Genomic DNA, 15,989 nt, shown 5'->3' on the forward strand with positions numbered 1-15,989 from the left:
TCAGTTGTTTCCTGTGTGGTGAGTAGTGCAGTCCGGACAGGCCACAGAACCCCTGTACCCTGAGCTGAATTTAGGGTGTTGTGATTTAAAGAGCAAAAGCTAGTGTGAGACACGCAAGGACGAGTAAAGTTGTGGGAGGCACGCTGAGAGTCATCTGAGAGCCACAAGGAGTCTGAGAAACTGGCTTCACAGGAACAGGCCCGACATGGGGCTCTTCAGTTAAGACAGGTTCAGATACCCAAAGATACCGAGGAAAGGTGATGAAGGTGCACATAGGGCAAGAGAAATCAAATATTTTTACATTTATTTTATTAGACGGGTAATATGGCTACTTATAAAAAAAGCTAGGGAGAGTCCAAAGTTGAGCAAGTAGGCAAATCCTGGGACTATGAGGTATGAGTTGTAAAGAAAAATTGGAGGAGGTGAGCCTTTTCAGTTTAAACAAACAGAGATTAAGATGTTACACGATTCAAGTTTTTAAATTTATAAAAGGAATTAATATGATGAGTTCCATTTATTGATTTAAATTAGTTTCATCAACAAAAACACTAGGTCATTGATGGAAACTGGATTTCGGAAAAACATTAGTAAAATTGTTCTTCACTCAAAGAATCATAGACACATGGAATAAATTACCAATAGTGTGGTGGGGAGTAAGACTTTAGGAACTCTCTAAACTTGGCTGGTGGAAAAATTACTCGAATACGATAGGTGAGTTTTGGTGTGCTAGATGTCCTGTTTTTGGTAAAAAATCTAATCATTTTATGTCTGAATGTTCTACTAATACTACTACTACTAATAATAATAATATTTCCGGTAGTTTTAATAACTCTTAATATATTTTCACTTCACTTTGTTCTACCATTATGTACTGTTCACGGCCAGACTTCTGTGTAGGATAACGTGGGCTACAGCCTAAGGCCCCGCAGGTTACAGGGGCCGCAAATTTATCTAAAATGTGTGAAAAATATATTTGTTCTATGTTTTTTAAAGAAATATTATTGCTACTGAACTGGCTGATGGAGTCCTCTTTAACCCCTTTACTGATATCTCTGAGATAACTCGCCCACCACTAGTTTATCGTACTCCACCATCCCTGAGTTTAAGGTCTCCAGTGAACTGCAGGCAGTGACGGAGGGTAGCTCTTGGACAGAATTTGTGATTTGTCATATTAAAATAGTGTCAATTCTTCAGCAATGGCCATTGATGACATCACACATTTCTAGTTGTCGTTATACTGAAGCATGCAGAGGAATCATTTTGACTAAACAGTAAAATTATGTCACTTATAAATGTGGGTTGTGTAGGAACAGCTTTACACAGGTTCAAAGCTGCTATTTATTTACTACCAGTGCACATGGAAGAATTATATTGTACAGATGATAACTTACAGATTTTCAGTCAGTTCATAAGTGAGGTCATGTCATTTGTGATTGTGACAGAGCCGAAATCGCCCAGCACTGCAAGGTGGAACCAAATTCCAAGGGCTTCATGTAGTCTGATGTCAGTTATAATGAGCTACTGGCTTTCTTTGTAGTTTTGCATGTAATAATTCGAAAGTCTAATGTCGAAATGTACTGACCATTTTGGATGTGGATCATAATTAAAAAACATAAATGCCACTTTGCACAGTAGTCTGAAACCTTTCTTGAAAGTAAAATCATTGTCTACATTTTACATACATGAGCAGAATATTGTTGACAAATCACACAGTTTGGCAATAAAGTGTTACCAACGGGACCTTGTGCGATTACTGAGCTGGCTGTAACACTACTGAATAACAGATGAAGTTTATTGGTAGCTGGACAAAAATGCACGGAGACTGCAAACTGGTGAAAAACGAAACCTGCTGCTGTGTTTGGCATTGCATTCTTAGTCCTTCTCTCTATGTATCAATCATAACAATTCCCCCTCTGGGATCAACACAGTATATCAAATCAAAATCAAAACTTCTGTGGTTCTTGCTGCTATCCATACACCTCTTTCATATTCTCACATGGCTTACTGTTCTTGTGTAGTGCCTATTCAGGTTTGGGTGACTCCTAAGCTTTGACATTTCATGGTACTTTTTCAGAACACCAAGGTGGGGTCCAAACAATAGGTCAAGTCCAGGGTCAACCCACCCTCCTAAGTCCACTCTGATACTGTCACTTGTTTTATTCTGCAGCTATTGCTCCTCCTTATTATCCCTATTGATATTGTGGACACCAGGGGTCGCTCCTGCACCCCAAAACTGACACAGACTGACACCAGGACACAAATTTCAGCAAACCGCATGTCTGTTTCGTGGGGAAGTGCTCTCCTTTCACTCCCCACAGCAGCACAGTATTAAGCTCAAGATACATAGCCCTTTATCTCTCTCTCTCTTCTGCCTCCACTCCTCTTCTAGCAAGCTTCATCCACCTTTCACCCGCCTCGGGCTCCCTGAAGTAAGGCAGACAGCTTCTTTGATTTTAGCCACCCCAGAAGTGCTTCCGAACATCTGCCCTGTACTTTCGGGTGAGGCGGACACCTCACAATATAGGGCTCTTCAGTCCTCGCAGCACCACCCAACCCTTCCCCCCCCAAAGGTGGCACCCACGGCAACCAACAGGGCTGAGTTCAAGAACTCCAAGTTCCATAATGCTCCATGGGCATCCGGGGCACTGCTGCAACCCAGAGGGGCTGGCAAAAGGCAGTGCCCAAAAGAAGCAACCTCCCCCATCCTTCCATCTCCTGGGCATCCCGGCCGGGTAAGAACGCTAGCTGTCTATCACACTATGTACCCTGTATTGTTATTATTTTACTACTGTTACACAATCCCACAATTAAATTTCCAAATCCCATATAGTGTCCACAAGTTATACATTTGTTCTATACGTGTTGCATATTAATAATAATGTCCCACTGTTTAAAGATTGCATTTTATAATGTTTTCATGTCTCCTTGAGGCAGTGCGGGTTGCGTGCTGTAATGGTAGGCTACTATATATAATAAGGATTCAACCGTGATTAAGAACGTTACGTAATGAATTAATGATATACTGCATTATCTGACGGGGCGGGTACTATTGCTGATTCGTGATGTGCACTCCATGTCTGAATTTGATTTAAAAGATCAGGCTAGTTTCTAGGCAAAATCGGTTTTAAACGAAGATCTGATTTATAAAACCCTTCAAAAAGTATTATATAGAACACTTAACGAGTTAAACGTAATGCTATAGATGTGTACGAGAAAAGCGATGGCAGAATTATACCGATTCAGTATTTAAAGTGCACTTCAAAGCTAATGACCGTCTATCTACGGCCACGCTAAAAAGATAAACAAATTCACTTGTCTCTACTATCGATTTATGATGCCTCCATCCTCACCTTGAGTCGGTGGTTGATTGGCAATGCCTGGCTATGTGTGTGTGGCGCTGTTGTGATTCGCACGAACAGAGAGAGAGAGAGAGGCACAGCAGACTAGTAGCGTCGCAGCTTCTCTAGAGCGGAGAAGTCTGTTAGGGTGGCTCACGGCGACGTTTCATAAATTACTGGGTGCTGCTGCAATTTAAGTTGGAAGTCCACGTGCACGGCGTATGAAATGCATTTAGAGCGGTGGATTTAAAGTCGTCCGTTGTATTTCAAGTGCTGGCAGTCCGACCCTGGATTCCTGAAGTGCGCGCAGCGGTCGTGATCTCTGGGAATTATTAGTGATTGTTCACTGGCTCGGGACTATGGCGCTGAAAGCCAGAGCTTTGTACGACTTCAGCTCCGAGAACCCCGGTGAAATATCAGTGCAGGAGAATGAAATTGTGACTCTGTACAGCGAAACTGATATTGAGGGTTGGTTGGAGGGAATGAATGCCCGGGGAGAGAGGGGTCTCTTCCCGGCTTCTTACGTGGAGGTCCTCAGGAGCGATCCGCACTCTGCTTTCAACAGCACAGGCACTACAGATGGCTATCCCGGCCCCCGGTACGCCAATGTCCCTGGCGTCTCAGCGTACCCTAGTCTGCCCCAGCAGGACAGCTTCAGTCACACTCCCGCCTCCGGCTTCATCACATTCGCCACTCCGTCTCATCAAGTACCCCTACAGCAGCAACAGCACCAACAACAGCATAGCTCCCAGGTGAGCCAGGGAAGCGATGACGACTGGGACGATGACTGGGATGACAACTCAACAGTGGCGGACGAACCCGGCGTGGTTAGCGGAGGGAGCTATCCGGATTACGACGGAAGCGGAGTCGGCAGATATCGCGTGTCCACCCGCTCGGACGCTTCGTCTGTGTCGCGGGGCTCTAACGCACAGCACGGCGCCAAAAGCTCGGCCACCGTGAGCCGCAACCTCAACCGCTTCTCTACCTTTGTCAAGTCCGGTGGCGAGGCGTTCATTCTAGGAGAGGCAGCAGGTTTTGTGAAAGATGGGGATAAGATCTGCGTGGTGATGGGCCAGTATGGCCCCGAGTGGCAGGAAAACCCTTACCCATTCACGTGCACCATCGACGACCCAACTAAGCAGACCAAGTTTAAAGGGATGAAGAGTTACATCTCCTACAAACTGACGCCCACCCACACGCACAACCAAGTGAACCGGCGATACAAGCACTTCGACTGGCTGTACGCGCGACTAGTCGAGAAGTTCCCAGTGATCTCCGTGCCGCACATCCCCGAGAAGCAAGCCACCGGGCGCTTCGAGGAGGATTTCATATCTAAGCGGAGGAGAGGGCTCATCTGGTGGATGAACCACATGACTAGCCACCCGGTGCTTGCTCGCTGCGACGTTTTCCAGCATTTTCTGACGTGCAGCAGCACAGACGAGAAGAGCTGGAAGCAAGGCAAAAGGAAAGCGGAGAAAGATGAAATGGTGGGAGCTAACTTCTTCCTGACGATCAGCACGCCGGCTAATCCGCTTGATTTGCAGGACGTGGAGGCAAAGATCGACGGCTTCAAGACCTTCACTAAGAAGATGGACGACGGCGTCTTGCAGCTCACCAACACTGCCAGCGAGTTTGCCAGGAAACAAATCACCGGCTTTAAGAAGGAGTACCAGAAAGTGGGTCAGTCCTTCCGATACCTCAGCCAAGCGTTCGAGCTCGATCAACAGATGTACTCTGGGGCGCTCAATCACGCCATCGCTTACACCGGCGAGACTTACGATGCAATCGGGGAGTACTTTGCAGAGCAACCCAAACAGGATTTGGACCCAGTGATGGATTTACTGGCACTGTACCAAGGGCATCTCGCCAATTACCCGGACATCATTCACGTCCAAAAAGGTAATATGACCAGGTTGGCGGGGTGTGAGTGTTGAATAAATAGTCTTTTAGAAGTTATGCATACAGCGTCGCTGCATTAGTACAGTGGATAGAACGTCACTTGCTAGTATATGCACAAATAGCAGATCTATTTATAGATTTCTACTAAAGTGTAAATAGTAAATATGTATATTTTTGCGTTGCATTTGTAGTGCCTTTTCCGGTGAAACATACGTCGCATTGGCATTTCGGGAACGACTGAAGGGAATTTCTTCAGAAAGCGTTGGGATCGGGGTGGGGATTGCTGTCGGAAAGACAGTTATTGGCTTGGCACCTCCGCAGCCACTCTCCGATTGGGCGTGCAAGAATGAGACATTTACAGGAAAGTGCAGTTTCACGAGTTAACGACGGAGAAGCCCCGTTTACTTGTTTGCCTAGGGTCGAAATTCGATAACGCCTGAAGTTACGGAACACTTGCAACTTGCTGTGCTAGGACATTCTGGTCCAACAAAACCCGAGAAGCGTGCTTTTGTTCGCATCGCATAGGCGACTGGTTCCGTTATCTTATAAACTTAATTGTCTCTTTTGCGAGACGCGCGCTGGCTGGCACCTCGTGAGGTGGGCGGGGCTTACAGAAAGACTCCCTGATTTGTAGAAGTTATCTTAGACCAGGACTTGGAATACCACTATAGCCACAGGATTTCATTCCAGCCAGTTTTACACATCAGTGGGTCAGTTAATGTCTCATCAGTCTAATTGTTTAGCTAGTCTTTTTCTTTAGTTATTCTGCATTCAGAAGAGTGCACTAATGTAATATTTGTATTTAGATGCAATTCAGAAATGTATTTTCTTCGTCATAAACGCTTAACTTTTCTTTATACCTGTTTTATTTAAACTTCATTTCTTTTCTCTGGAGTCTGCTCCTTAAATTGTATCCGTATACTAACAGTTAGTGATCAGCAGTGTACACTTGGGTGCAAATAGCCCTGAATGTCAAAGAAGAGCCGCTGCTTCAGTGTTACATAGAGTATATTTGTGTGTTACTTAGGAGCAAAAGGCTTAGTGGTCCTGAAGTTCAGTCCTGCAGACCACCTTAACTGCACGGGTTCACCCCAGCCACCTTCTGCTTTTTAACTGGAGCACTGTCTTTATTGCACAAGCTGATATTTTCCAGTTTCTGCCTTTTTGTGTCAATCTAAAAATTACAAAATGGGTTTTCTAATGCATTTATATGCATGACACTACATTTTGTTCTTTGTCTTGCTTTTTAAGATGTTAGTTTTTTTTCTTGTCGTTGAAGCTGTTTCTTCTTAATTAGCTCACAAGTAAATTTTATACTGAAGTAGCCTCTTTGTCATTTGCACCCGGGTTTGTATTTGGATGCAATTAAGTGAGTAAACACCACAGTAAAAGGCGTATTAAAAAGAATATGGTAAAAACAGTATCTATCTATCTCTCTATCGCCCTCTCTCTATAGTATCTTCTTAATTGTATTTACTTGTAAATATACCTTCATTTATTTCTGAATGCAAGATAAAACATAAAAGGAATAATTAGATTATATAGAAGTAAGAATGAACCATGTATTTGTGAAGCCTCAGTAGTATACCCGGGACTGAACTTGGGAACCGCTGATTTAGACCTTTAATGACTCAAATTCTTTATTTCTCACAGTCTGATTTTATCTTTGTGAAGAGAAGGCAATGTGTGCAATATGTGTTCTGGATGCTTATTAGTAAGTTTTTAAAAAAATTACATAATTTTAATAAACTGATGCAACTAGTGCATGCTTTGCTTTATTCGCATCTTGCCGACTCATGTTTATGGTAAATTTATATATTAGCGTGCTTCAGCACCTCCTTCATAGTGCAACCAAACTGTAGTGAACTGAGGTGGATCTTTGAAGAGAGGACTGACTTTCAAGTTCATTGCTGGTTTTCAGTATCTGAAGGAGCTTCGTGCTGTCAGGACCCCTCACCCCAATCCCCCCACTTCTATGTACAACGATAGCTTCAGAAAACAAGTTGCATCATGTTTGTCTTGTTACAGGCTCCTAACCTGTTTTGGTTCAGTTTAGTCAAGAACTTCTCCCCATATCCTTCAAAAACGGGTTGATGTATGTCCAATGCAAACAGCAATACAAATTGATTTAACCAGGAATTTTGTGGTCTTCACCGTTTAAATCATAGGACCATTCCAATTGAGTATAAATTGTTTGCACAAGTAGTTTTTGACATACATAATTGTTTTTAAATATTCATGAACATATACATGGAGGTGTACAAACACACATTTGCTCGCTCTCATATTTATACAGTAAGCAAAGGTACTGACAATTTGTGTGACCTACCAGAGTCCATGATGAATGATTAAAAGAAAGAAATGAACACCACAATAGATCTGTAAAGATCTATGTGCACGGAGGCATTAGGCCACCCCATGCCAATCTGTCTGTCTGTGCAGCTTGTTTACTTCATTTAACCCAATGTGTTTTGTTTTAAATTAAATATTATCTCAGTTGTTCACTTCCTTCATGTTCTTGTTCTTTTTACTTTACATTTGTTTATGAACATAATACAGGTTAAACAAAATATTAGTGAATGCAGCAGTGCAAACAATTGTGTTATATTGTAAAATCATCCAGTGAGTGATTTCCTGTGGCATCACTTAAGTGAAAGTTACATCAGAGTTCTGTGTGGATTATTCCATAACAATTTATTTATTTATAATTCTCTTTTTGAGTTAAAATATCACCACCAAAAAACAAACACTACACACTTCTGTGGTTCTTCATTCATAACATACTTTTCATGCACTTCTTCAATTATGCATTTGTCTTGTTCTTCTTTCTTCGGTGACTCATGTTCCTCTTGTTTGTTTTGTAGTGAAGTCTAAACTTCTTATTTACTTATGACTATTTTTCACTTTAGTATTTCCTGCTTTCTGTAAAAGAACAACTCTGTATTTACTGTGATTTTCCTTTCATCTACAGTGAAAACTCTAGGTGTCCAACGTCAAATGGGTAGATTGCTTTTGCTCATCAGAGTCTGTCACATATTTTATTTTTTAGCTGGGGTCTTGGACAGTGCTGACATCATGTATGCTGTATAGGGTGATGGCCCAGCATTAGATCATACATTATTTAGATGATATGACATCAGCGCAGGGTCTGTTCAGCACCCGAGTAAAATGATTAGAAAGGCCAACTGTATTTCCAGACTGACCTAAGACTTAGTGAAGACAATGCAAACTGGAGTAGTGCCCCAGGTGTAATTTTTTCTTTTAACCTGTGAATTGGTCTGAATGGTTCCTTTTTGCATCTGTACCTTAGATTGTGCCCAGGCTGAATGGTTCTGGCAGTGTTCTTTGTTCATTTACACTGTCATCTGTAGATGTAGCTCTTCCATGTAACTCTTTATATTTACATTCTTCCCTTCGGCATACACACAGTAAAGGTTGCAATCACCAGATTGTTTCCTTTCTTGTATTCATCACACTGTTGCTCAATTCTGTCCTTCCTCTGTGAAACTCATTCACCATGTCACATCTTCAGGATTATTGCCTCACCACCCCTGCCACATTATAATTGCTACATAATTTGTCTACTGTATTTATTTAATGGGATGGTTAGAGCAAGACTTACATATGCCAAATAAACTGTCCGTGCCATAAAACTGGGGTGGTGCAGTGGATCTTCAGTTGAAAAAGCTCGATTATCTTGATTGTGTTTCATTGGCAAATGTGAATGGATTTTTCAGAATGGCTACATTAACAATATTTTAGCAAAAAAAAAAAAACACACACATTTGGGATGTTGGGAGCACATGAGTGGATATTTGACATTTCAGTTGTGTGACACCAGTAATTAGAGATTTTTCCATGGAAATGTTCATATTGTTTGCTGCTGTTCTCAATGGTAGCTCATAGTATCACACATTTTATTTTATTGCTATGGAATGAGTACACAAAACAATTATATTTTAGGTAGCATATTCTTTTAAGACAATATTATAATATAAGAAATCTGAATGATGCTTTTATCCTAAACCACTTACAAATGAGGTGAACATAATCGAGTAAACATCAGTATGGGGGACTGTTTTGGGAAAAATGTTATAGGATAAGGGGTGGCACGGTGGCGCAGTGGTAGCGCTGCTGCCTCGCAGTTAGGAGACCCGGAGTTTCGTGGAGTTTGCATGTTCTCCCGTGTCTGCGTGGGTTTCCTCCGGTGCTCGGTTTCCTCCCACAATCCAAAGACATGCAGGTTAGGTGGATTGGCGATTCTAAATTGGCCCTAGTGTGTGCTTGGTGTGTGGGTGTGTTTGTGTGTGTCCTGCATTGGGTTGGCACCCTGCCTTGTTGGCTGGGATTGGCTCCAGCAGACCCCCGTGACCCTGTATTCGGATTCAACGGGTTAGAAAATGGGTGGATGTGTGGCTGTTATAGGCTAAGGTTACAAAATGGATAGTCAAACGTGAAGAGCAAGCAAGTTACAAGTCCTTGGTTACAAAAACGGCTAACATCAGTTGACAGAAATTCACCAAACAAGAGAGTCTTAAACACATTGAGGAGGTCAGCATTTCGAATGGAGGTGGGCAGCTCCACCAGCTAGGAGTTACCGATTTAAACAGTCTGGTTTAAGATTTCATTCCACCAACGCTGCTCCTCAGCAAGAAGGAGCATAGGACTCTCATAGACACACATGTATAGGTTTCATTAAGAATTTGAGTTTAATACTGTACATGCTGCTACAGGGAGACAATGTAGTAATCTGAAAATATATGCCATGTTTGTGAAAAAATAACTTAGAATTACAATCTACCAAAATGTATTTTTTAAGGCTTTGCTGTGTAAAGCATGAGCAACCTACCCTGAGTCGAAACACATAGCCTGTCAGTGGTCTGCATAGCCTCCTTAGCGCTACATTTTTTCTCAAAAAAACATTTTAAAAGCGTTGCATATTTCTATAAATGCAATGACTTCTTCTTTTTCTTCTCGTGCAAAACACTAAAAGTACAAAGCCAGAAGTGTAGAAAGTATAATAATAATATAAATAATAGTAATATGAACAGCAACTGGCACATGTGAGAATTATCAGAATGTCACTTTCAGATTCTCAGAATCCCTTTCGGTTTCACTGAAGATTTCATTTTCACTGCCTGAGGACAGATTCACTTTATCATCCCTGTTGATGAGAGGCGTTTCTTATGAGACGCCACTATGAGGCTAGGAGAAGACGCATCTACAATGTTGCCTGGGTAATGCTTTGACCTGACGCTTATGCAAGACATGCCTATACCGTTGACCAAGTAACGCTAATTAGTAAGCACTAATGCTGTTGGCACTTTTGCAGCCCAAGTAAACCTTGGGTGTTACATGACATGTGTCTATACCGTTGCCCTAATGGCACTCGGGTTTAACGCTGTTAGCACTGTTTCTATAACCCAAGTAACATGCAGGTCTGACACTAAGGAGGTTAAAGATCTAGCATCCTAGGTTCAAATTCCAGCCTATTCTGTTTTACCTTAGAATTTCCACTGGTTACTTTGGCCCTCAAATACATCTCAAAGACATGCAGGTGATGTGAATTAGTGGCTCTAGGCTGGCCCTGTATGAGGATTTTGCAGGCTCGCTGTCTAAGCCTGTTTCCTGCTTCATGCCTGCCTCCTTACAACCCTAAACTGGTTAAAATGGTTAGAAGAATGGAGGGGATGGAAATGATTATTCTGTCTTCTAAGCATTAAGAACATTGGATAGGTCTTTCATATTGAAACATGCTTTATGAAACAAACTTATTTTGAAATATATTTCCTTGGATTTGTGTGGGGTTCTGTTAGCCTTCAATCTTCTGAATTCCAAACAGTGCCAGTTTTGCTTAAAAAATGGAAAGGCATTTAAGTTGCACCAATTACCAAATTTAGTGCTACTGAGATTTGTGCAGTATTTATTTATTTGGTGATCAAAATACTTTTTCATCTGATTGACTGTATTTCTCAAGCCTGATTATTTGAACTTTGCTGCCTGCTTTCCATTAAGCACACACTACAAGTGTGCAGTATTTATTTATTTGGTGATCAAAATACTTTTTCATCTGATTGACTGTATTTCTCAAGCCTGATTATTTGAACTTTGCTGCCTGCTTTCCATTAAGCACACACTACAAGCTATAAGTTTTTTAAAACAAAAACCATCTTGAAGTTAATTTTGCACTTGGTACCCCCCTGTCAACTTTTACTGCCTTTACAGCCTTTGATCATATTTGTCAGTCTTTATGATTGTAGGGCATGAGTTGGTGCTCTTTGCTCTGCCTTTGGTGTTTTCGCATTTTAAATGAAGAGAACTCTGAGGGTCTGTAGATCACTATCTTCTAGACTTTTACACTGTGCTTGATTTTTTTTCTTGCCAGATCAGTTGCAAAGTAAAATGAAGACTATTTATTCGCTTTAGATAGAGGATGAAATGAACTGGAACCTATTGACCTGCTCCCAGAAATCTGGAACGGTTATTTTTGTGGGCACAAATGGACGTTTGTATTGGCTGTTTGTTCATGGCATTATGATTCATCAGTGTAACAAATTTTGTGTCTTGAGTTTGAGTTTACTTCACTGTAGGTAAGCTTAGACAAATTGAAATGAAGACACTAAATTAAAGGTTCTTTGCCACTGGCCTCATGCCACTCTAGTTCACAGCAGATCTTTCTTGTTATAATAATTTTCCTGTTAATGTTTTTCTTGCTAAGCAAACCGCAAAAAAAACCCAACAAAATGTGATTCCTTGATCAAAATTAAAACCCAATTTCAAGTTCTATTTAGATTCTCAGAATGTGCTTGTATGAGGATACTCCGATTAACGTTTTTTAAAAATCGTTTGTTTTACGTACCATATGTGGTATAGCAGATTAGCATCAGTCAGATGAAACGTGAGCAGAGCTACTGTGAGGTGTCATCTTTTGTTTTAGAATGTGTGTGTGTGTGTTAGGTGCTATGACTGTACAACTGAACTATGACTTACCAGAATATAAGTGTATTCGAAGTGTATGCCTGCTTTGCCAGAATGGGCTGGAAGTGATCACATGTACAAAATCCTTCAGGTGTAATATATTATTAACAAAATATGGCTCACTCTGGAACCTCTAAGCTGGTGTTCATTTGCATGTGCCTATCATGTTTCCTTGGTAAATGCACGTACCAGGTATTTGTTAAATGCAAATGAATGTTCTTTATAAATGATATGACAGTATTTTTGCTGGGATCTATGTTTTTTCATCTTGTGAAATGTATTTTGTGTGCTTTTTCTTTCTTTTTCTAACTTTCTCAAGCTTGTTTTAAAACCCATTGATATGAACTCAGTGGTCTTTGGATGTGGTCTGCCTAGCATACTAATAGAACATTAAGTCTAGTCCTTCTGAGGGCTTGTATGACAAAACTTAGGCACAGCTCTTTATCGTTATGGCTTAAGAGGCACACAGTTATATCACTTCTGCTGTTCTCTGTTCAGTTTCTGCTTTCCTTTAAACTATGAATGCCCTACCCTGTGGCCAAGTATAATCCTCTTATTAGTAACCCTTTGAATGACATGTTCCTGGATGTGAAGTTAAAAAGGGGCTTGAGAGCAATTTGACATAACCTCGGTAGTACGTCTAATTGTACTGTATGTACAGTGCTAAAATAATGAATCTTCAACAGTGATTTAACACTAGAATTACCAGTACCCTACTAAAAAACTCGTAGATCCGTCCCACATTAAATCGCTTTTAACCTCTCCGTCAGTCTTTTGTCCTTTAAATGTGTTGATAAGCATCAAGCAGTCTACTATCACATCCCTACCACTGGCGCACAGTTTACTCAGCTCAAGTCTGTTTACCTGTGTGTTAGTTGCTTGGAGTTGTATAGAGTGAGAAGTCCAAGCAAAATCACACCTTTTATAAATACTATATCGTTATTTGGAACACATGCATTTCATGTGTGTTCCGTGCCCACAACAATCTATGTAAACACATTGTTAAAAAAGAAACGTTTTTCATGTTTTAGTAGTAATTGACAAAATGTAGACATGAAGTTTATAATGCGTGAAGCCTAAAGTCCAATTATCAAAGAAACACTTTCACAAAAGGTACAAATATAACAACAAGTGCGCTTTTATTCAAAAATATAACTACAGATAAACAACACGCGTTAGGGTGCGACATTGACACGCATTTACTACGACTGCTTCAGGGCTTAACGGTATCAGCTGTTGACTGGTAATCAAAACTTCATGGGTTCGATCCCCAACAAGTCCGTTTTGAGAAGTGAGCTGCTTTTATTCATACTATTTTAGGATAAAAACATACATTTGATTTCAGTCTGTAACAGCCGTCTTGTAAAGCAGTCTTGTAAAGGTTAGCTTTTTTTTTTTTTTTTTTTAAATTTCATTCTCTGAGTCGCATTCACGATCCTGCCCTACCCCCGTCCATCTGACACTGCTGTTTTCACATAAAGACGCGCTATAGCTCTGCACTGTGTAGGAAGTAAGTAAATAAACCAAGGTAAATAACATTCAATCTGGCTCTTATAAACAAAGTACAGTTTCCACCTGCAGCTATAGACTCTTCAGTTCACAAGTGACTCTCCACGCTAGTGTTTACATCTGGACGCTGTATGTGCCTTAAAAAGAAGTCTGACTCCATTCTCGTACCAATGCTTGCGAATTGAAGTGTCTGCGTGCACTTTTCGTGGCATTCCACATGTAATTTTTGAGCATGCCGTGTCACTCAAACACAGGAAACTCTGCTGTGTATTTGTGACTTTCTTTTTTCTTCGGTTATAGTCTTGAATAAAAGTGCACTTGTTTTGTTGTACATCAACATTTATATGTTACTTACATAAAAGCCAGATCGAATGTTATTTATTTGGATTTATTTATTTACTTCCTACAGAGTGCAGAGCTATGTAAAAACAGCAGTGTCAGATGGGGGGGTGGTGGTAGGGTAGGATCGTGAACGCGACTAAGAGAATGAAACTGAATAAAAAAAAAACAAAGCTAACCTTTACAAGTATCATACATTTACACCGGCTGTTACAGACTAAAATAGCAAGAATAAAGGCAGCTCCCTTCTCAAAACAGACTCGTTGGGGATCGAACCTGTGAAGTTTTGATTACCAGTCAACAGCTGATACCGTTGCGCCACCGAAACAGTTGTAGTAAATGCGTGTCAATGTCGCACCCTAATGTGTGTTGTTTTTCTGCAGTTATATTTTTGAATAAAAGCGCACTTGTTCTGTTATTTGTACCTTTTGTGAAAGTGTTTCTTTGATATTTGGACTTCAGGCTTCACACACTATAAACTTCATGTCTACATTTTGTCAATTATTACTAAAACATGAAAAACGTTTCTTTTTTAACAATGTGTTTACAGAGATCGTTGTAGACACGGAACACACATAAAATGCATGTGTTCCAAATAACAATATAGTATTTATAAAAGGTGTGATTTTGCTTGACTTCTCACTCTATACAACTCTAAGCAACTGACACGCAGGTAAACAGAATTGAGCTGAGAAAGTTTTCTGCCGGTGGGGGATGTGATAGCAGACTGGTTGCTGCTTATCAATACATTTAAAAGACGAAAGACGCTGACGGAGAGGTGAGAAGCGATTTTAAGGTGGGACGGATCTACGAGCTTTTTCATAGGCTCTGATAATTCTAGTGTTAACTGAAACTGATGAGGATTTTTACAATATAGTACAATCTAATGGTGTAGTATAAGCCTTAACCCAAGAAAACTTTGCAAATCTTATATACTAAATTTGAAGCTAATTCTCATTTGTGTGTACATTTCATAAACACTTGGGTGAAAACAAGAAAATTGCCTTTGTGTTAAAAATTGTCCCCCTGTTCTGGTATTTTTCAGTTGGCTTCAGTTGATTTTCGCTTGGTTATCCCAGTGGACTCTTGGTCTGTTCAAATTCTCCCTGTGTTTGCACAGACTCTCACCCAAAGATATATATTTTAGGTAAAATGGAGTGCCCAAAATTGGGCCGGAGTAATTAAACATAACATACATTCTCAAACCTGCTTACTCTAATTCAGGGTCACAGAAGACTGAGCCCAATCTGGGCACAATCATTGTTAACAAATTAAAAGGCAGCCTACGAACAATCTAATTGTGTTATTTTATTTAACTAAAATACCTGCATATACTTAAAAAAAAAAAAAAAAGAAACAAAACAGATGTGTTACTATGGAAGCTTATTCCTACCACTTCAAAAATAGAAAAAAGAAATTTCTGTGTTGTTTTGCAGAAGTATAGGCTTTTTTCTGCTGTTGGTGTAACATTGTGCACATGTGTGCTCTGGCTGTCTGGTGGACGTGCATAGTGTACAATCAAGTGAAAAGAACTGAACAAAAGTTCTAAGTATAAACAAAAGTTCTAAGTATACATTTACTCCTGCATGTGAGGGGAACATTTCATTGGCCCAGTTTAAGGTCACAGGGAGCCATTGATTAGTGCAGCAGCAGTTAGTGTAGGGTAAGAAGCAAACACGGTGGACGGTATAAATAAAGTGTCAAATTAGTTTTCAACCAGCCATTTCCTATAGATATATAGAAACAGTGTGATCTGGTGGTACAATGGCCAGTATTCATACCACAAATCTTTTCAGGCTCACTTTGGGAATGAAACAAGGGGATGAATGTCATTCACTTCACAGAATACAGAGGACTGAACATATTTATAAAAAACAAGAAAACGATCACATTTGGCTGTTTCTGGTCAGTTTCATCAAGGTTGGT

General features: G+C 40.5%; 1 protein-coding gene across 1 annotated transcript in view; it reads left to right on the forward strand.

Moving 5' to 3' along the window:
* The first annotated feature begins 3,394 nt into the window (after positions 1-3,394).
* snx18a (sorting nexin 18a) overlaps positions 3,395-15,989 on the forward strand; it is an 86,492-nt gene continuing 73,897 nt past the window's right edge. The window contains exon 1 of the mRNA XM_039758511.1: positions 3,395-5,237. Within this exon, the coding sequence (XP_039614445.1) occupies positions 3,698-5,237 (1,540 nt within the window). The 5' untranslated portion in view covers positions 3,395-3,697. The remainder of the gene's footprint in view (positions 5,238-15,989) is intronic.

This window comes from Polypterus senegalus, chromosome 7, assembly GCF_016835505.1.
Source record: "Polypterus senegalus isolate Bchr_013 chromosome 7, ASM1683550v1, whole genome shotgun sequence".
Lineage (NCBI taxonomy): Eukaryota > Metazoa > Chordata > Cladistia > Polypteriformes > Polypteridae > Polypterus > Polypterus senegalus.